The sequence below is a fragment of the Arthrobotrys flagrans genome (genome assembly GCF_004000055.1).
Source record: "Arthrobotrys flagrans strain CBS H-5679 chromosome Unknown unitig_3, whole genome shotgun sequence".
NCBI lineage: Eukaryota > Fungi > Ascomycota > Orbiliomycetes > Orbiliales > Orbiliaceae > Arthrobotrys > Arthrobotrys flagrans.
Genome location: NW_027137547.1, coordinates 2,744,475 through 2,764,461, shown reverse-complemented (window position 1 = coordinate 2,764,461; position 19,987 = coordinate 2,744,475). Strand labels below are relative to the sequence as shown.

General features: G+C 48.1%; 7 protein-coding genes across 7 annotated transcripts; 5 read left to right on the top strand and 2 right to left on the bottom strand.

The window, feature by feature from the left end:
• Nucleotides 1-2,614: 2,614 nt before the first annotated feature.
• Nucleotides 2,615-4,353, top strand: DFL_002178 (uncharacterized protein; the record flags this gene model as incomplete). The annotated part of the gene is made up of 2 exons (XM_067630927.1): nucleotides 2,615-2,627; nucleotides 2,708-4,353. The coding sequence occupies 2 exons, from the start codon at nucleotides 2,615-2,617 to the stop codon at nucleotides 4,351-4,353; spliced, it is 1,659 nt and encodes a 552-aa protein (XP_067493522.1).
• Nucleotides 4,354-4,798: 445 nt separating this feature from the next.
• On the bottom strand, nucleotides 4,799-5,083 carry DFL_002177 (uncharacterized protein; the record flags this gene model as incomplete). The annotated part of the gene is made up of 1 exon (XM_067630926.1): nucleotides 4,799-5,083. The coding sequence occupies one exon, from the start codon at nucleotides 5,081-5,083 to the stop codon at nucleotides 4,799-4,801; it is 285 nt and encodes a 94-aa protein (XP_067493521.1).
• An 888-nt stretch (nucleotides 5,084-5,971) lies between these two features.
• DFL_002176 (uncharacterized protein) lies at nucleotides 5,972-7,012 on the top strand (the record flags this gene model as incomplete). The annotated part of the gene is made up of 1 exon (XM_067630925.1): nucleotides 5,972-7,012. One exon carries the CDS (start codon nucleotides 5,972-5,974, stop codon nucleotides 7,010-7,012), a length of 1,041 nt encoding a protein of 346 aa, XP_067493520.1.
• A 1,432-nt stretch (nucleotides 7,013-8,444) lies between these two features.
• DFL_002175 (uncharacterized protein) lies at nucleotides 8,445-11,463 on the top strand (the record flags this gene model as incomplete). Its single annotated transcript, XM_067630924.1, has 5 exons — nucleotides 8,445-8,804; nucleotides 8,870-9,422; nucleotides 9,478-10,167; nucleotides 10,228-10,295; nucleotides 10,351-11,463. The coding sequence occupies 5 exons, from the start codon at nucleotides 8,445-8,447 to the stop codon at nucleotides 11,461-11,463; spliced, it is 2,784 nt and encodes a 927-aa protein (XP_067493519.1).
• Nucleotides 11,464-12,388: 925 nt separating this feature from the next.
• Nucleotides 12,389-13,208, top strand: DFL_002174 (uncharacterized protein; the record flags this gene model as incomplete). Its single annotated transcript, XM_067630923.1, has 4 exons — nucleotides 12,389-12,573; nucleotides 12,773-12,818; nucleotides 12,908-13,025; nucleotides 13,084-13,208. 4 exons carry the CDS (start codon nucleotides 12,389-12,391, stop codon nucleotides 13,206-13,208), a joined length of 474 nt encoding a protein of 157 aa, XP_067493518.1.
• Nucleotides 13,209-15,989: 2,781 nt separating this feature from the next.
• Nucleotides 15,990-17,459, top strand: DFL_002173 (uncharacterized protein; the record flags this gene model as incomplete). Its single annotated transcript, XM_067630922.1, has 6 exons — nucleotides 15,990-16,382; nucleotides 16,478-16,498; nucleotides 16,580-16,628; nucleotides 16,705-16,778; nucleotides 16,855-16,993; nucleotides 17,074-17,459. 6 exons carry the CDS (start codon nucleotides 15,990-15,992, stop codon nucleotides 17,457-17,459), a joined length of 1,062 nt encoding a protein of 353 aa, XP_067493517.1.
• Nucleotides 17,460-18,304: 845 nt separating this feature from the next.
• On the bottom strand, nucleotides 18,305-19,134 carry DFL_002172 (uncharacterized protein; the record flags this gene model as incomplete). Its single annotated transcript, XM_067630921.1, has 2 exons — nucleotides 18,305-18,532; nucleotides 18,598-19,134. The coding sequence occupies 2 exons, from the start codon at nucleotides 19,132-19,134 to the stop codon at nucleotides 18,305-18,307; spliced, it is 765 nt and encodes a 254-aa protein (XP_067493516.1).
• Nucleotides 19,135-19,987: the final 853 nt, after the last annotated feature.

The following is a 19,987-nucleotide window of genomic DNA, read 5'->3' as shown; positions in this document are numbered from 1 at the left end:
AAAGGCCTGTGTTAGAGAATCAACATGATGCCAATAGGTGATAGGGAAAGTCGAACGGTCGAAGACAGCCCGGGAGGTTCTCGGTCGGTATGAATATTTATTCTTGTAGGATTAAGTATGCACGTCCCGTTAGGCAACTGGGATGCACACGTTGGTGATTCTTTGGCTGTACGGGAAGCAAGGTGATTAGGGGTATTATTTCGGCTGGCTGCAGAAGAGAAGAAACCTTGGAGCTGGGCGATTGCCAAGTCGTCAATTGATCCGTTCGTGGCCCGACCGGAAGATATTAAAATAGCCAATGCAACGATCGTGAGGCGGCTTTCTTTCGATGGAGGTTTTTGGGGACGTTGAGATGGTTTGAAGACCAGATCGGCTGCAGGTTGCGGTAGGAGCTTTATAGACCCGCTAGACTCGCAACTTCCTATTCCAACGGCGTTACCGTTACCGTGAGCAAGATAAGCACTGCACTGCACCACAGTCCCTCTTCTTCCTGCTTACACCGTATAGATATCTGCAGCGAGACTACCGACTTTCCGGTGGGTGAGTTGGTTTTTATGTAAATTCCGATACAATGCAATGCCAAGCGATCGGTGGATTTTGATGAATGACGGTGGCTAATTTTCTGCCGAGTTTGAACTTCCACGCGACTCGGGACTAGTGACCTCTGAACTCTACTAGATATCAGAATCGATGGAATGCCGTTAACGAGGGTCAAATACTTGCATACCAGGGACTGTATGGTTTATTGGAAGAGGAGGACTTTGATAAATGTTGTCCTTCTTAAGTTTTTTTTTTTTTTTTTTTTAAAGAGATTTTCTTTGTCAACCGATGCAACAACTCATAATGCCAACTGCCAGCAAGACATACAATGCGATACAAGCCAGCATCGCCATCAATGCACCGACAAGTATACCACAACAAGTATACCACTAGAACAAGGTAAGTATTGGTCTCATACACCCTCTTCTCGTACATTATGTGTGCATGGCTAGCGCTATTTCATTCATCTGATGTGCTTTTTGTTGGGCTTTCATGAATGGAATCATATCGCTAATTATAATAACAACTGTGTACCGAATGCCCAATGCACAAGTTGAAGAGAGTCTGGCGACGAGACAAGTTGGATGGCCCTCTCATCAGAGATGCCTGGCATGACGTCGAGTCTAGTTAGGTAGTCTACCATGCTACTTGCCTGTTCCATGACCCATATCGACAGTCTTTTGGACCATCAAACCCGAGCCGAGCTTTACAGGGCTGTTTCGCTAAGATTGAAACGAAGCCATCACCGGCTGGTCAGCCTTACGGTCCCTTGTTGGGACTGCGATCCTGATATATCCCTCAGCGAGAAGAGGCCAGAGCGCCGGCCATGGCAGACCAGATGAAGCACCGTCAAAGATGGAAATCCAACATCGTCGTAGCCCCTAGTAAGGATCACGTCAATTCGGTGGGTCCACGGGCAAGCGGGGTGCCCCACAGGCCTATACTGGCAGGTATCTCGAACTAAAGTTTAGTGCAGCCTGGCCCCAGACCTTTGCAGAGGTTCGACTGGAGTGCTTCGGATATTTTTCTTTGACAAGAACAACAGCATCCTTCCATCCACATCGTTATTCTACCCTCGGTCCCGAGAAAAAACGCTCCACCTCCCAGAAAAATTTTTTTCTTTGTGCAGATTTGAGCAATCAAGATATGACATACTGACATATGTGAGCTCGTTTTTTGCATGAATTTTCCGAAGCGAGAAGTATCGGTTATCTATGGAATTTGCTAATATTAGTCCCTATCGCTGGCCATTCAAAGGGCTTCCTTCTGACATGAGTGTTTAGCTGTCACTTTATATGATATTGCATATACAGACTATATGCTCCGGTTATGAAACATCATGAACCCGGACCTGGGATTTCGCGATTTTTTCTGATATCCCAAGGCTTCCAAGCAAAATTTTAACCAGTCTTCCGACAAATAGACTGTTCGAACAAAAGCTGCCTCCATGATTTCGACAGTGGCCAATTAACAGGTTAAGCTTGCAAGCTCCTCGGATAGCCTGAACAAGAATAGTCGTCGGTTCATGCATTCTATCTGGGGTATCGGGTACGCAGCCGAAGCTTGGAGCTTGCACATGTCACCCCGTAGACAGTACCATCGATGTAACTTCGAAGCACTTCCCCTTTCTCCTGATTCAAGCACCGAAGCCAAAGTAGCCTACTAGCACCTCGAACCTCTAATCCGAAGTCTGGGGGAATATGTGCTTAGTTTGTTCTGATTGGAGCTCGTCCCCCTGTGCATGTTCGAATTCCCCGTGTGCCCTCTGCACACAAGTAAATCTCTGCAAGCCTTGGGAAGGTGGACCTTGGACGCCCAGGATATCTATAATTTCGTCCCATCGCACAGTATGGTACAGGGGCGTCTTTTGATTTCGTAAATAGGTTTTTCTCTTTTTTACCGTGTGATGTTTCCTCGCTGGGATTTAATTTAATTATTTTCTTGGGAGGTTGGTTTTATATTGTTGTTCCTCTCTCTTCCTTTCTTTGCGTATGCAGGCTTCCCCTCCGCACATTCCTCAACCTCATCGCACATCAGCTTCCTTCCGTCCGCCAAACACCTCGACTTCATCACAATGGGTATACCACGTTAGTACAGTCTCCGAACCATATGCATCATCGTCAAGGGATAGCCGATGAGCTTCCACTAATCTCTCTTTTGTCTGTAGTTTGGGAATCGCCGCCAGACGCTAAGACGCTGGACAAGGCATCAGCAACCAACCGCTGCGACATCCACACCTCGACCCACACCTCCTCCGGAACCTCCACACGGATACCCCCCGCTCCCGGTCCCTCAACATCTACAGGACGAGGCACTGGTACTCTTGCCTATGACTACATCTACTCTGGATCCCGACCCATTCGTCGTCATATCCTCGATTCCTCCGACACCATTGAAATCGAAGACCTCCAGAATGAGCGCGAACACGAGAATCAGATCCGTGAACGGGAACGGGAACGGGAGAGAGATCTCTCCGCTCGGATGGAACGTAGTCGTCGAGAACGTGGAGAACGACGATCAGCTCACATGGAACGGTTCCTGAATGCAAACTATCACACTCCACCGCTCCCAACCACTTCAACAACCTCACAGCGATCGAGGCCTCAGATGATCCAACCTGCCTCCGATCAGCTGCTCACGCTGAGTGAATTCTTACGAGAGACGTCACCCCCTCAACCTAGGAATAGCAACACTGCACAGGCCCCGTCCAACGAATTATCCGCTCTGCAACAGCTTCTAGGCCTCCGAGCGCCAACTTCCAACCGAGGCACTGGTGAACGCCGTGACATCCAAGCTTGGGAGCGAGCACTCAGCGCTGCAGGCATTCCACCGAATCTGACCCCCGCTACCACTGCCGTATCTACGTCCAATGCAGCAGCAACTATCAGCAACCCCCCACCGGTACCGCGAAGATCGGCCAGCATCTCGACAGAATGGCCACCTACCGCCCCAGCAAGGTCCAGCTCCCCGGGCGCCCGAAACCAAGATTCGTTTCAGACTCTTGTAAACCAAATCCGCCGTATCGGCGCCCTTCAGGATTACATGCTCAACAGCGTTGACGAAACCGCTGCAAGTCTCGAGGAGTCCCTCTCCCTGCACAGCCAGGCACTCAATCAAGCACTTGATACACAGCCTTCCACCTCTGCTGCCAACCCAGCTGCATCTACGACCTCCAGCACGGCTCCGACAACTCTTCCCGACATCGGCTCCCAAAATTACTACACCTCCCTTCGCATCCGTGAAGCTCGAATCCGCACAATGCAATCTCGAATCGACCTCCTCGCCTCCGAATTTGCTCTACTTCGTTCGACTAGGCGTGAATTACGTAGAGCTGAAAACGATGCCATCAACATGTTCCAGACGGCAGGTGTTCTTCCCAGCTCGAGCACTCCAGCACCAGCTGCCCTCTCCACCGCTACAGCTGCTGCGGTTGCGGCACTAGAAATTCCAACAACTGCTTCGCCACCGCCGATTTCTTCACACCCAAACCCTTCAGATTCGATACGAACAGAGGTCGACGAAGTTGACGAAGCACTCGACGCCGAGGGCAACAGCAGCAGAAGGGTTCTCAGAAGCACTTTTCTCCCGGCAGATTTAGGTGACGAGGCATTATTCCGACACTTTGAAAACGCTGAGAACAGAGCTAGGGTTCGAGAGAGGCTAGCAGGCGTCAGAAGGGAACTAGAGGCGGAACAGGCACGGAGCACAGAAATCATTCAAGAGCAGAGGCGGAGGATGACGGAAGCATTAGCTGGAACCGGGGTTGTGATTAACGGAGAGGCGGGAAGAGGCGGCGACGATGACGGGGTGTGATAGATTGTGTTATATGGATTTCTCTACGACCTAACATTTTGAGGATGGTTAGACGTGGTAGATGTGGTTTCGTTTTGTGTAATCTCTGTTTTCCTACGAGTTTATCTAGCAGGCGTTATGAGATGAGATTTTCTTCATGTTGAATGAAGTATTTACCGTTTTGTTGTGTCCGTCAAGCCGAAGGAAGGATGTGACATGTAGGGGTACTATACTCGTGAGATGCGGTTTACAAAAGCTTCGGTTTCCAGCTTAATTCTGACCTGCATACAGTGCTTGTACGCCAGTTTACGAGACGGTATGACTTGCAATTCGAATCTAATCTTCTCTTTCTTTATCCGAAGGCGATTCTGCCAAATAATGTTTCATCAAGTTTTATCCCGACAGCATATCTAATGAGAAAATATATACATGAACCCCCAGCACCCCAACCCCTTTACCATAACATCTACTTCCTATTCCACCCACTGATGGTATCCTTCAAACCCCCTTTCATGATATTGTCCGCCTCCTTCTCGCCCAACTTTGGACCCTTGGTAACAGTATCTTTGAGACCGTTTTTGACGGCATCTCCGATTTGTTGGCATTGTTCGCCTTGGAAGGTACAGACGAAACCGATGCCGTTGACGACTCCTGCGCCGACGTTTTTCCAGTTTTGGGGTCTGGGGTTGGGGATCGGGGCGGCGGAGATGGCGGTGGCGGTTAGCAGGAGGAGGAGGGTCGTGGGACGCATTTTCGGTGTTTCTTGATTATTCTTTTGATTATATATTTGAGATAGAAGGGGGGTTAAATCGAAGGAGTGGAATATTGATGTTCGAGGGTTAAAGGAGTGTGGAGTATTTTGGTTTGGATACTATTCAAAAAGACCTCCCGAGGAACGTTACATTGGGGTTTTATACACCAAGTCTCGAGCTCTTCCGGAGCTCTTAAAAATCCAGGGAGTATTCGATTCAAGGTCAGAGGGGTGCGGAATATCGCAATTCGATCTTTAAGCGTGAATCCATACGTCGTCGCAGTAAGGTATCTCGAATCCAACCTGGCATCTGCCAAGTTTGCAACCCTTCCCAGGGAAGTTCCCAGGAAGGTGTGTATTAACCTACGGTAGGTAGCCGAGTTCTTATTCTTATTCTGGTGATGCTCGATCACGATCTGAGACTTTGGACGAAGTATTATGCACACGATGCTTGTTCCAAGGCCAGGTAAATGCCTGTTTGGGGCGGCGGGCTTAATTACCGGCCGTGGTGCTTTATTTTTTAGGATTTAACTCGACCGCAAGGAACTCGCATCCGGGGTATTATTACTTGGCAGGAAGGCTACCGAATTTAAATATACAAGCCAGGCCATTTTAAGTCACCGTTATGGCTTAAACCTCCTGTCAAGAATTCTCGAAGAGGCCCGAAGGAAAATTTTCCAACGCCTTCCCGTGTTGTCTTACCGGTATTCTTCCAAACTTTCCTCGAGCTATTAAATTCTCAAACCTTTCGTTTCAGTCGTCACCACACCGCGCTTTCCCAAGCGAAGCTTCCTGCTCCGGAGTCATGCCACGGTCGTAGCTGCGAAATAAACCATATACCGGGACTCAAAAAATCCCGGAACCCTTCCGCAAGAAAAAACTCCACCCATGAGTGCCCGTCAGCGGCATTCGAGGATCGCTACCGACGACGGATGGACCACGATTTCCAACTCAAATTCTCGAAAGAGTAAAAATAAAAATGGAAAGAATAAAAACGAAAAGAAACAAAACGATACCGACAAAAATGCGGTAACTTCAACAAAAGGGGCCAACTCTGCGCTTTTAGCGCATAGGTCCGACCTGGACTTCCATGATAAAACAAAAGTCGTCAAGGACGAGAAAATAGACGAAGCAGAGTTGGTAAAGGTTAGGACGAGAGTTGAGAAGCAGATCGCGGGGTTCATGGCTTCGGAATGTTGTGAGAAGGTGAAAGGGATGGTCAGGCGAGAGTTCGGAGTTACTCCTCCTTCCGTGGAAAAAGGTGGAGATGAAGGGAATGGGAAGGAGGAAGGAAGGATTAAGAACGTTCTTATTTTAGCTCTTGGGTCGCTATCCGAGACTTTTAAGGCTGCGCCGGGGTATCAGCTTGCTGCCGTATTAGCTATCATTGAGGTCCTTCGAGAATCCTACGGGTGGTCGAAAAATTCGGAGGATATCGAGGTTCCTCGGACGGAGAAAAAAGAAGAGGAGGAAGAAAAGGAAGGTGGTGGTAATGAGGATGAACAAAACCTAACCACCCTCTCCTACGACCCAATCTACACCCCAATCGACACCTTCATCCTCTCAACCTACAACATAACCCCCATCCCCACCCCCTCCCTCCCAACAAACCAAGACCGATGGGACAAAAACTGGTATGAAAACGCAGTGGTATATATGCCCCATGCCTCCGTATGGCTGAATCATAAGTATCTTATGTACAAACCCAAAGTATGGATCGGGAATGCGTTCGAAATTTATGAAGATGCGGTTGTTGAGAGCGGAGAGGTGGATGAGATGTTGAAGGAGGCGAAAAGGGTTAGGAGGGAGGAAGGGTATGTGAAGTTGGAGTGGCCGGAGGAAGGGTGGGGCGGTGGGGCGGTTTTTAACAATCTGGTGGTTTATGTCAGGAGGGGGAATGATGGGTCAAAGGAGGCCGATAGTGCGTGATATCGATGCATGCGATGAACGGAGGAATGTGTGCAACGGCCGCTTTGCAAGCTAAGTTAGAGAGGCCAGGCGTTATAAAGGTATCAGGGACCGAATCATCGCAGGCTGTAGATCTAGGTAGTCATGGGCTCACGATACCAGCCTCTACGGAGAAGCTCCGGGTTATAATCAAGATACTAGGTATCGATTGCATTAATCGTGACGATATATATAGCCACCAGGCCAAATATTTGAAAATCCAATTGACAATTCGAAATATTCCGTTGGTAGATGATATCAAATTCATGCCAACTCGATAAAACGTCCCTGCAAAGCGTTTACAGGAATTCGATTTAGGGTCGCAGTTAGGATTCGAGGCCAGGTTGCAGTTAAGGTCGAGGTTCAAATTTAGGCCACAAAAAAAAAAAAAAAGAGTTGGAGATATCCCGATGGCTTCAATCTTCAAAAAACCAAAACTCCAAAAAAAAATAATGTGAATCTACAACAATGCCGATTCTCATCTGGTCACCCACGATAATACTAAGACATCGATAAGAGGCTTATGTAGCGCAGAGCGGACGGGATACGCAGTAGTCCTCTTTCTATGGTCGTAGATATCAAGGTGTGGAAGTATGCAGCATTTGGCTTGTGGAGGGTTTACCGAGTAGGGTTTTCTGACAGGGATTAACAAAAGGTGCGCTAACTAATTTGAGATTCTGCGATCGAAAAAAAGTTTTTCGAACCTGACGGAGTTCGAAGTCTTCAATTGAGGGAGCCGGTATCGATGTGTTCTAAGGGTTCGACTCGAGTGCTAGACGGGGCGAATCCCAACTTCGGGCTGAAATACACGTAAGAATTTTACTTACGAAACTGCTTATCCCTATAGGATTTCCAAAAATTCAGTTCCATAGAATAAAGAATTCGAGGCACCTCTCGTAATGTCGAAATACAAACCATCGGGCGGACTCTATTCGGGGAGACTGAAATACAGCTCACGAGACCTCAAGATGTGTTAGCCGTCATCTTCCCTGTTGCGCTTTCTGCATATACGAGGTCGTCTTGGCATTGAATGTGTCGCACGAGAACAGCAAGGGCCCCTAACCAGGCCATTCGCTTCGCCGAAACAAAAAAGCCGCCAAAGACATCTCCACCATGAGTCTTACGCGACTGTCCCCCTTTTATTCATTTTGTATATAAACCGAATGGTATCATTCCCTCTCACGTTCAGCTGAGAAAACGTATTGCTCATTTGGAAGCGAATGCTAATTGCAAGGCGGATTTTATTTTGTATTCTATAGATGCTGAATCATTGAATTCGAATTATGATCCTTGGTCGTTGGTGATATAAAACCTGTCTTGTCGACCGTTAAGACCCGATGTTCTGATAAAATATATATATAACTTACCTCTTCCAACACCCCCGGATCCACCGTATTAAAAGAGAAGGAAAACCATGCCATTCCTCTTCTCCCATGTCTGCGACCTCCTATCCACCCTCGAGTCCCTCCACAACCCCTCCGGCGCCGGCGAACTCCCATCTCAATATAAAACCCACATAACCTCCTGGCTCACATACTTCCGATCCGACCTACCGCCTAACCTCTGGTTACCTCTGTTCTCGTTGCTATGGCCGGAGGGGCGCCCGGATCGGGTATATGGCTTCAAGGAGGATGGGTTGATCACCGCTGTTTCGGCGGCGATGTGCTTCGGTAGGGGAAGGATTGAGGAGTTGAAGGAGTGGAGAACCGGTGGGAGAGGAAATATCCGTCATAGAGATCTCGGGGAGTGCGTGGAGAGGGTGTTCGCTATGAGTGTATGTTTTCGAATCTTTCGGAAGAGTAAGAATGGAAGACTTATGGTTTTGGGAACCACTGCCAGGAAAATGTGATATTACCGTCCAATGCCGTCACTATCACCGAAATCGAAGAAGTTCTTAATGAACTTGCCTCCCACTGCCGGTTTTCGAGTTCCGATATTCGGGGTTCCGAGAGTTCGAGGGGGAAACCGCTGCCGACTACCAACAAAAGCGGTACTCCGATTCGTCAACACCTCCTTGGGAGGATTTACATGCGCCTTTCCAGCCGTGATGCGAAGTGGTTTACTCGTATAATATTGAAGTCGTTGTTACCTGTGACTCTCGAACCAGATAACTTGTTCCGCGAATTCCATTTTTTGTTGCCGGAGATATGGAGGATAAGGGGGCAACTGGAGTCTGCGCTGTCCGTGCTGGGGAGCAAGACCTTTAGGTTGTTTCCCTGTGCGCCTAGTCCGGATGATGAAGAGGAGCTGAGGGAGGCGGCGGAGAGGCTGTTGTTACCGGAAGTGGGGGTTAAAGTTGGACGACCGGTCTTCGTGAAGGCGCTAAGTTGTGAGAAGGTGATAAGGATGGCGGGGAGGAAGACGTGGGCTTTGGAGAGGAAGTACGATGGTGGTATGCCGTCCCCTGACTTACCTGGTAGACGGGATACGGATTCTAACGATAGTAGAATACTGTCAAATCCATATAGATCTGACGAAGGACAAAGACGACTGGTTAAGAATATACAGCAAATCCGGCCGGGATTCGACGCAAGACCGTATCGGCTGTCACGGAATAATCCGCCAATGCCTCCACCTCGACGACCCCACAAAACGGAGAATAAAACAACGGTGCATCCTCGAAGCCGAGTTTTTGGTGTACTCTGATACGGAAGATAAGATTGCGAGTTTTCATAGCATACGCAATCATGTTATGCGGTCCGGAACATACGTTGGAACGCGTTTGTCCGTGGCGCATAAACACCAGTCGACGGAGCATATCATGCTAAAGTTCTTCGATTGCATTTTGTTGGATGATATCTGCACGCCGGCGAATACTTATGCTGCGCGAAGACATCATCTGGAGTCGTTGGTCCACCGGATGGAGAACAAAGCGGAGTTGGTGACTCGAAAACTTATAGATTTCTCCAGACCGAATGCCAGAGATGTTTTCTTTGAAACTTTCGCAGAGGGGATTGGGTTGAAGTGGGAAGGGTTTGTGATGAAGCCCGTGGAGGGGAGGTATGTCGGTTGGGGCGTAGGGACTGGGAATTACTGGGTTAAGCTTAAGAGGGATTATATTCCGGGGTTTGGAGACAGTGCGGATTTTGTGGTGGTTGGAGGTCGGTGTGGCGGGAAGAGGGGGGTCGAGAGGGGATGTAAGTTTTATTTTATTTTCGAGGCATGAGATCATAGAGAGATGCTAACGGGTGGTTTAGTAAATCCGGCTGACGCTAATACGTTTTATGCCGCTTGCCTGACTAATAAGCGGGAAGTGGTGACGTCGGTAAGCGGCCCCTTGACAATATCCCAAGACAATATGGACGCTAACTTGCATATAGGCCGCGAAGCCCATTTTCAAAGTTGTGTTTACGGTTTCCTACAACTTCACACAAGCAGACCTCACGTTCCTCAAATCGCACAGATACTTTCATGGAGTCGGGTACTCCGAGAATCCCGATACGACGTACGACGTCCTACCTTTGGAAAGTCACTTCTCCGAGCCAGACTTTTTGTTCAATTCGCCACTTGTGTTGGAATGCTTCGGCGCCGGGTTCGACAAGGCTGCGTTTTCGGACTACTGGACTCTACGTTGGCCGAGAGTCCAGAAGATTCATAAGGAAAGGGAGTTCACCGAAGCCGTGACATTTGAAGAATTGCAGGTTATGGGGGATAAAGCGAGTACGGTGTCGGATGATTGTATGGATGAGATCAGGGAGTGGGAGGGGAAACTTAAGGCGTCGGCTGAGAGAAGACGGCGGTTCAGACCTTTTGGCACAGAACAACCTAAGGGGATGCTGGCCAAACCGGTCTGGGAGGCCGATTCCCAGACGACGAACAAGTTGGCTACCGTGAGACAGTGGACTCCTGTGGTCGAGTCGCAACCTTCGTTTCGGGCTTCGCAGGCTACCACTCAGACCGAATCGCAGCCGTCACAAAAACGGAAGAGACCGCTATCGCAGATATCGGAGAATGGACAGTCTGCGGGGAAGGAAGTTGAGGATCCGGAGGCGACGCAGACGCAGGATAGTCAAGAGTTGGCGGTTTTGACGTCGCCGTTATTTCAAAGTCGGGTGTATTTGATTGAACGTTTGTCGGATAGATCGGATGTGAAAGAACTTTTGAAGACTTTGGAAGTGAATTACCGCGGAAGCTGTGGAGATTTGGCAGCTAGCGAGGAGATGAGGATGTTGAGCAGAGCGAAGGGGAAAGCGATCCTGCTTGCTGACGAGGCACAGCGGGATGATATTACCAAATTTCTGGCAAGATTAACCAAAACTCGACCCAGAAAGAAAATAGTGGTAGAAGTCTACAGCTGGAGAATTTTAGAAAAGATGAAAGGGATGCTTGAGGCTAAGGATTGCGAGGAATTGGAGCAAGATCGGTTGAAGAGGAGGCGGGTGGCGGTGGACTGGAGCGTTATGCATTTGGATACGATATCGTCGGCATGCTAGGCGGACGTTCCAGGCTTTCTATTTTTTAAAATTCTTTTTTTTTTTATTTTTTTTATTTTATTTTTTCCTTGGTTGACCCATTCGGACTATGGATTATATACTGTTATTGTACATTATATGTTATGATACCCGGGGAAATGCGAATTGATAATGGTTGATATCATGATTGATCATGTAAGCGCCTTCGAGACAAGTCCGCATCGGCCAACATAGCTCTCTTTCTATCCAGAAACATGCAGTACGTACCCGGGCAGGAGGAAGGATTAACGAATGCTAGAGTCAACAATTACAGGCCAGGGATGAGCTCCCACGGCCGTGATTGGTCAATGGCCGTGAGCAGGCTAGTGGCAGCAGCATCATGTCATGTCATGTTCTTTTTCCGCTTCCCTTCTCTTTTTCGATTTCCGAGGCCCGTCTGTTCCTGTTTGAAGCCAGCCAGCCGGTTGTTCTTGCTGCAATCGATAGCGTTCCAGTCCGTTTGATCGAGAGAATCAATCATTGGCCCGGGTCAGGAAGGGAAAGAGAAAGAAAAAGTTTAGCACCCGAGCTACGCTGGATTTTACCTGCAACGTTAATCAAGTGAACCACACCGTCATCCGGAACCTCACGTTTTCTTTCCCTTCTCCTTCTCAGTACTTGGTTAAACCGCCGAGAGGGAATATTCTAAACCCCGGTTTCACCGCCGACTTTTTTCATCTTCCTGCCGGTCGTGGTAAAAAGTTATCTTCGTCGTCGTCTGTCGGCTTCACCTGAATCCATCTGAAATTCCCTGTTAAGAATTTTATCCCACCAAAAAAAACCCATCCTTTCCACCAATAAAAACCCCGCAACACCCGAAATACCACCTCTGTTTCTCAGCCACTCTTCTTCACGACATTACATATAACCCAACAAGTACCTCTTACATCCATACCTACAGCCGAACATGTCCCCCTCGATTCTCAGATTGGTCTCTTCGGCCGCCGTCGCTACCCGTCCTCTCTCCGTCCTCCGAACGGCGACTGTTCCCCGTGCCGTCGTCTCTCGATATGCTGCTCCCTCGGCGACATTGGGTGTGAGAGGTTATTCGAGTGCCCACGACGAAGAGACCTTCGAGGAGTTTACCGCCAGGTGAGGAAAATATTAAATGGCTGGGGAGAATCGCTGCGGGAATACCGGTGTTTTTGTGCGGAGAGAACCGGCCTTCGGGTGGTGAAAATCGCGGGTGTACGGAAGCGATATAAAAAAACACATTTTTTATATTACGGGATATGGCGGAAGAACAATTCAATTGGGTCCGAACAGTTGGCTGATATGATGTTTACGATAGGTACGAGAAGGAATTCGACGGTGTGCAGGATGTTTTCGAGCTTCAGGTTCGTTATATTGACTCCCCTTTCCTTCCTTCCCTCTTAAATTCCGGATATGGCCACGTGATAAGCGCACTTTCCTGACTACAATACAGCGAAACCTGAACAACTGCTTCGCATACGATCTTGTCCCATCAACCTCTGTCATCGAGGCTGCCCTCCGTGCCGCCAGACGGGTGAATGACTTCCCCACCGCCGTCAGAATCTTCGAAGGTGGGCCATCTACAGCGATATATATTGGGAAATATGAAAGGGCTAATTTTGAATATAGGCATCAGAGCCAAGGTCGAGAACAACATTCAATACGAGCAGTACCTCTCGGAACTCAAGCCACTAAGAGAGGAGCTCGGTGTGCACCTTGCCGAGGAGCTGTACCCCCCTGCTGCTAAAAAATAAAGGGTCCGCGACCACCATACAACATTGGTAGATGGATAGGAGGGTATTACCGTAGCTGGCAGTGAGAAGGGGGGTGCCTTCTTCTCACATGTTGGATAATCCTTTCTGTGGATTCTTGGAGGACGATCCCACTCCCTTTGGCTGTGGTTAACTAGGAGGTGGAAGGTTCTTCGGGTTCTATGGAATTGTCGACTGTAAAGAAAACTCTTGCGTAATTTATTCACAACCCTTTTTTCTTTTCTCTTTTTCTTAAACAACTTTTTTTTTTTTTGCATCTTCTTTGGTTGATATACTCCTTCTGTTTTTTTCTTCCTTTTATACAAAAAAACAAGCTCTGGATTGTCAGATGAAATGACGACGAAAAAGAACTAGGAGTTGGCGGTGGCGGGAAATGAAATGGAAAAGATCAACACTTCGGTGTACTGTTATATCGACTTTGACTGCGTAGAGAGGATTGGGATCGGAAGTTTGCGGTCATATTATAGCTACAGACCATGTAGGCTTTCCGGAACCATAGGCATCTGATCTTGATATCGTGTACCCGGCAGAGCTTCAGAGCCATTGGTAATCTTTTTCAAATTAACTACGAGTGGAGGTATATATTGGGAAAGTAGTCGTCGAAAAGGGCGATGAGATATGGATGCGGCGAGACAATTGCAAGCGATGGTGGTAATGGTGGTACAAGGCTCCGTCCGCGTAGGTTGCGTAACCGTCAACACCGGTTACCGTTGTTCGATGCAATTCCGAATGGTCCCAGCGCCACTGCGTCGTTTCATTTTAAATACCTTGGAACGGAGTTTACTCGAACGTATGTACCTTGGTATATCTATACGCCGCACGGAGTTTTGAAGAGCCTTTCCGTTATAAACCATTCAAGTCGTGACGTCTTGATTGCTTTGAAAGCTGCCAGTTGTACACTTCGATAGCGAATCGCTGCCGCTGATAATATCTATATCACCGAATACGAGGTCCTATTGTCTTGTATCGGTACGGTTGTGTGAAAAGATGTAGCAAATTGCGAAATGGATAGACACAACTGGGATTATAATATTAAATTTCAAAACACCAAGACTTGGGCGACATATGTACATATATTATAGGATTCTAGAAAGTTGCAATCAAACCCCCTGACGCAAAGCGGGCAAGGTCCCACCCGGTTTTGCCGTACCATGGTTATGACGGCGTAACTCGTCGGCATATACATTGTCTGCCCAATGTGTGTTGCGTCAAGGTTCTGGTCAGAGCTCGATGCGATTGACATCCACGGATTCAGCGGAAACGGAAGAATGTCGCTCCGACCATAAAAAAAAAAAAAATTTAAAAAATCCCAACTGAAGTGGATATACTTTCGTAGCAAGAGAAAGAAAGGAAAAAACCGACTGAGCATGAACCTCGGCTCGCACAGCTGCTGTTTAGAGGAATGCTATGGTCGGTTTTAGGAAGGAGGACCGGTGATCACGTCCAATGGAAAGGACACTTTTATACCTATAAACTTCGTGATGGAGCATCGATTGGGTCAGTTGAACACGGAGGAAGGCCCGCTAGTTGGAATTGGGTTTCTGTTCACATGCCTGATGAACGACCGACTGCCGTCATATGCGGGATGGAAAAAAGATTACCAGCAATTTTAATGGGAAAATCCCTTTTTCCTATTCGATGGGTTCCAGCAGGCCTGGCGTGGGACAGCAAACGGGTCTGGGGAATACGTTTAGCTGCACCCCAGTAATTTCCGCCACAGAAATATGCAACATGACGGGCGAACCGAGCTGGACAGCCTCAACCAAGATCGATTCTTTAGGCTTGGAAACCTGGCTGTTTGTTATGATTTTGCAGCCCCTTTGCATGTGCACGCATATATGCGCATTCCCGGGACTTTTGCGAAGGAGAGGAAAAAAAGGAAGCAGCAGCGAAGGGACACCTCGCATGTAATTTCGTGATTTGAAAATTTTTTGTTTTTCTTCTCTCCCTCTCGTGAGCAGGGCGGTCTAGTTAAAAATTCCTTGTTAGTTAGATCAAAAATCCTCTAGTTAGACCTCCTGGTGTCTGCATGATCTAGCTCACATTCGAATCGAAACTTAGACAGCGGAAGGTTTACGGGCCAGGGTTATTGTTTCTCTCCTTTATAACCTGTTCGTTCCACCGCTTTATAGACTCGAGAAATACTTCCTAGTTCAATCAATCTTGTAATAAGTTAACGAGTTTTTTCAACCTCCCTTTTTTTTTTTTGCTCTTCTCCTTCTTCACGAACTGACCTTTGGGGCGCGAGCGAGTATCATTGCGTCGACTTGTTACTGCCGCTGTTCGTTCGGTTCTTGCCATTCCTTTTCGATACCATCCCCGAACGGTCCTTGTGAGACACAAGCCCTGCACCCGCAGACGTGTGTCCCCAGCGCGACACCCCGAAAATCAGGCAGATTGAAGGACGCCCACGGCACCTGTCGACCTGCCATTCGATAAGACGTGCACTGTCGAGGAGGACACCGACATAAGCCTGCCGAGACTTTCCATTCGTGTTGTGGGTGTGGCTGCTCTTGCTCATCCGGTCCAGAGTCTAAAAGCTCTACCTTCCTTCATATCCGCTGGTTCCGACTCCTGAACCGGATTGAATTCCTCCATCACCCTCCTCCTCTTCATCCTCATCATCTTCTCCATCTCGATCCTCTCCGCCTCTTCCTCCTTCGTAGTCACCCAAACCACCCTATAAACACGAATAACGATAGTCTCACGACCGGTCTCGACCTTCCTCCCCCTTAATCCTCCCCATAATCAGGGACAGTAAACATGTCGTCCCTTCCTATCCCTTCCATAGACCGACCCTTCGGTATTCACCTATGGCCAATCTTCTCCAAGGTTTTCGAATTAGTCGTAGGCTACCCGGCCGAAGAGTTCGAGTTCGAGCACGGCAAGACACCCGTCTCGACTCTTCCCCATGCCTTGGCGATCATAACCGTTTACTACATCGTCATCTTCGGCGGTAAGGCCATTATGGCCGATAGGAAGGCTCTGCGATTGAACGCCCTCTTCCAGATCCACAATGTCTTTTTGACCTTTCTCTCCGGCTCGCTCCTGGCTTTGGCAATGGAGCAGCTGATTCCAATTTTGCTTCGTAACGGATTGTTCTATGGTATCTGCAATATCAACTCGTACACCCAGAAATTGGTTGTTATTTATTACGTAAGTTTCTCCTTAAGCTCGCTTTGCCCTTTACCTGGCTTTGGGTATCCGGATAGCTGTGAAGATGGTGATGCTGACGTGCATTTTTTTAACAGCTGAACTATTTGACGAAATATGTAAGCATTCGATAGCAGAGCTGCGGCCGCAGCCGGCCACCGAAGGATCGGAGAGGATGTATGACTAACGGGTTGATGTAGTTCGAGCTCCTTGATACCGTCTTCCTGTTCTTGAAGAAGAAGCCATTGAGTAAGTGTCCCCGAGGTTGATTGATCGATTGGACGCAATGGGTGATGTGATTGGTTGCTGACGGGGTGTAAAATAGCCTTCCTCCACACCTACCACCACGGTGCTACCGCGTTGTTATGCTATACTCAGCTCGTTGGAACAACCTCTGTGGTAAGTTTCTGCCGATTGGATTGATCTCAGAGCGTATCGTATCGTAGATGGCTTGCTGACATTGTCTTGTTTGTAGCAATGGGTCCCAATCACCATCAACTTGTTCGTCCATGTTGTGATGTACTGGTACTACTTCCTTTCCGCTCGCGGTATCCGTGTCTGGTGGAAGGAATGGATCACCAGACTCCAGATTGCTCAGTTTATTATTGATCTTGGTAAGAAAGAAGACCCATTTCCCGCGCTCGGCCCTCACAACTGCGAGAACCAGGTGTTAACATAACACGATTCCTTCCAGGCTTCGTTTACTTCGCCTCCTACACCTACTTCACCTCCACCTACTTCAAATGGATGCCCAGTGCAGGCGAATGCGCCGGTGAGGAATTCGCTGCTCTCGCCGGCATGGGCATCTTGTCCTCCTACTTGGTCCTCTTCATCTCCTTCTACTTGGCTACCTACAAGAAGTCTGGAAAGCGAGCTGCTCGCAAGTCTATCTCGAACGGAACCATCAGCCTCGACCCCAAGTTCTCCGATGCTGCTTTGGAAAACGTCGTCAAGACCCCAACTACTCTTAAGCCTAGCCAGAATGCCCTCTCTACCACCTACGATGGAGCCGGAAACGGAGAACTCCGTGCTCGTGCTCCAAGCCCAGGCGGTCCGGTCACCCGCTCCAGGAAGGCTTAAATCTCGAGATGGCGCAGGAAACTGCCGTTCATCTTGGATTTGGCTTTTACCGGGTGACCGACCAATACGTCTATCTGCTAGCAGGTAGAAACATCGACAATCGACATCAATATACACCTCTAACCATTCATTTCTTGTCAATACTCTCTTACAAGACAACGTTTCATCGACGGTGGCTAAGTGTGAATGATAAGCCACCGAGGGCAAGAACTCAATACACTTTAATCCTAACCATGTTCACTTCTGGTCTTTTTTCTTCTTTCTTGTAGTTTCCTCTTTTTCTTTTTCCTTCCAAAGAAAAACACAACATTGGATCGTTCTGAGAAATAAAGTTATTCGACCAAACCCTTTTTTACTCTTTCCTGTATCTACTTTTGACCCTCCCCTTTTTGGTTCTTTTCCCCTCTTCTCCGCTTTCGGTCCTTTCTTTCCTTTTTTGATCAATATCCATTTAACTTATGAAATACGTGGAGGTGTGAGTTTACTGTCCGGTAGGTGGGGATGATAAAATAAAAAAAATACGACATTTTTTGTGATAGGAAGCAAATTACGGGGAATTGTGCCTATGACTATTAGGAGGAATCAATGATAATGCTAATTTCTATTAATTAAGTTTTGATATTGCATGTGGCCGTACACCCTCGTAATCTATTCGCAACTTACAACTTGTACATGTAGGTTTATCGGAGCTGTCCAGGTCTATATTGCTCTCCGAACGAGACGAAAAGACTTGCAACGCATCCATTCTTTCAATCACAAGACGGTTGTATTGAACATAGACCTGCTGCTTATCACATCCCGATCCCCGGCTCTTCATTTACTATCATACCGAACGGAGGATTCATTTAAACCTTGGGCTTAAACGTCCCATCCTTGAACTGTTGCAACCTCTTCTTCGTTCCTTCCAAAAAGGTGGGTTCGTCCCAATCCTTCAACAAGCTTTCATTCTTAAGAACTTCGGTCGCCCATTTTCCAAAGTTCGGTAAGGCGAGCAGTCTTTCCTTGAACGATGATGGGATGATACCATCGCTCGCTTGGGCGAAGCTGCGGAGAATGAAAGGAGCGATCGCGACCTGTTTGTTCGCGATTCTAGTTAGCGGTTCGGTTTTATATCATGATTTGTAAAATGTAGACCTGCCTCGGCAAGCGTAAACTTGTCCCTCCCACCGAGGAAAGGCCCGTCCCCATCCCTCTCCAACTTGACAAGCAAAGGCTCAATCTCCTTCTCCACAGCCGTCACGGCCGCCTCGACAGCCTCGTTCGCCGCCTCCTCACCCCCCACGCTAGCCAGCGAAACCTTCAGGAACAAACTACCGATTTTATTCCCCCAAGTATCGATCACGAATAAAATCCTAGCTCTCTCGGCCGCACCTTCCAGATTACCCGCCGAAGGGATCAAATGGTTTGGAAATAAATCGGCAAGGAAGTGGACTATTATCAAGCTTTCGTTGATGACTACTTCTTTACCGTTGAAGGATGGGGAGGTGAAGGTTAGGGCCGGGACCGTGCCCCGTGGGTTTATTTTTAGGTAGGATTCCGGGCGAGGGGTGCTGAGGTCGATGAAGGAGGGGGTGAACGGGATCGAAAGTTCGTGGAGGGTGGTGAGGGTTCGGTGGACGTAAGGGCAGCCGGGGTTGGAGTAGAGGGTTATGGAGAGGTCGGAGGGGGCGGACATTTTGGGACGTGTTGGGTGGTGTTGGATTTTTGGAGCTTGAAGCTTAGATGCGCAAGTGAGAGATATGCCTGGTTGGGGGATTTGATTGAGCGATGAGGTTGGATTGAGGAATTGGGGATCGATTGGAGTTTATATAGAACTTTGTGCGAAGGAGGAGAGGGGCTATTTGACCCCACCGGGTTAACGGGGTTAGCTAGGACCATGATGGTAGCTGGTAGCCATCGCATGATACAATTCCTGCAGTGTTCAACGCCATATGCGCTATCTTCCACGTTCCAAAAACCTTCGGCTTCTGCGACGGGTACCCGGGTAGGCACCGTTGCCGAATCAATAAAATTTGAATCAAAAGAAAAAGGGTGCCGCGCAGTGGGTGTGTAAGCAACCTGCATGTTTGATTTGTAAGAACCAAAAAAAGAAAGAAAGAAAAGCGTAAATTATTGACATGTACAAAAGCCTGTCCTGAGCTTGAATGGCTTTGGCGATACGGAATTCAGAGTGCCACTTCCAAATTTGTTAGAGAGCTACTGTTACAGTGGGTACTGGACCGTTCAGCGGGCGCGGGTGTTTTTTTCGCAGTTCGGATCCCAAATTTATGTCCCGCTCCGAACCGAAAGTTGGGGAAGATTACAAAGCATTTGCTTGATAGGGTTCCGATGTCCACTTTATCCCGTTTACCTGTGCTTTTTTGTGCCTGGCAGATGATGGTCTTTGTTTTTTTCTTTCGGCCGTGAAGAATGGTTGGTGGCTGGGGGAACATGAGGCTTCACATACGATTGGATTGCGTATACTGGTCCACGTAAGCAGAAAATAAGTAGAGGCGTGAATCGCTGAATTACCATTATCGACATTTGCA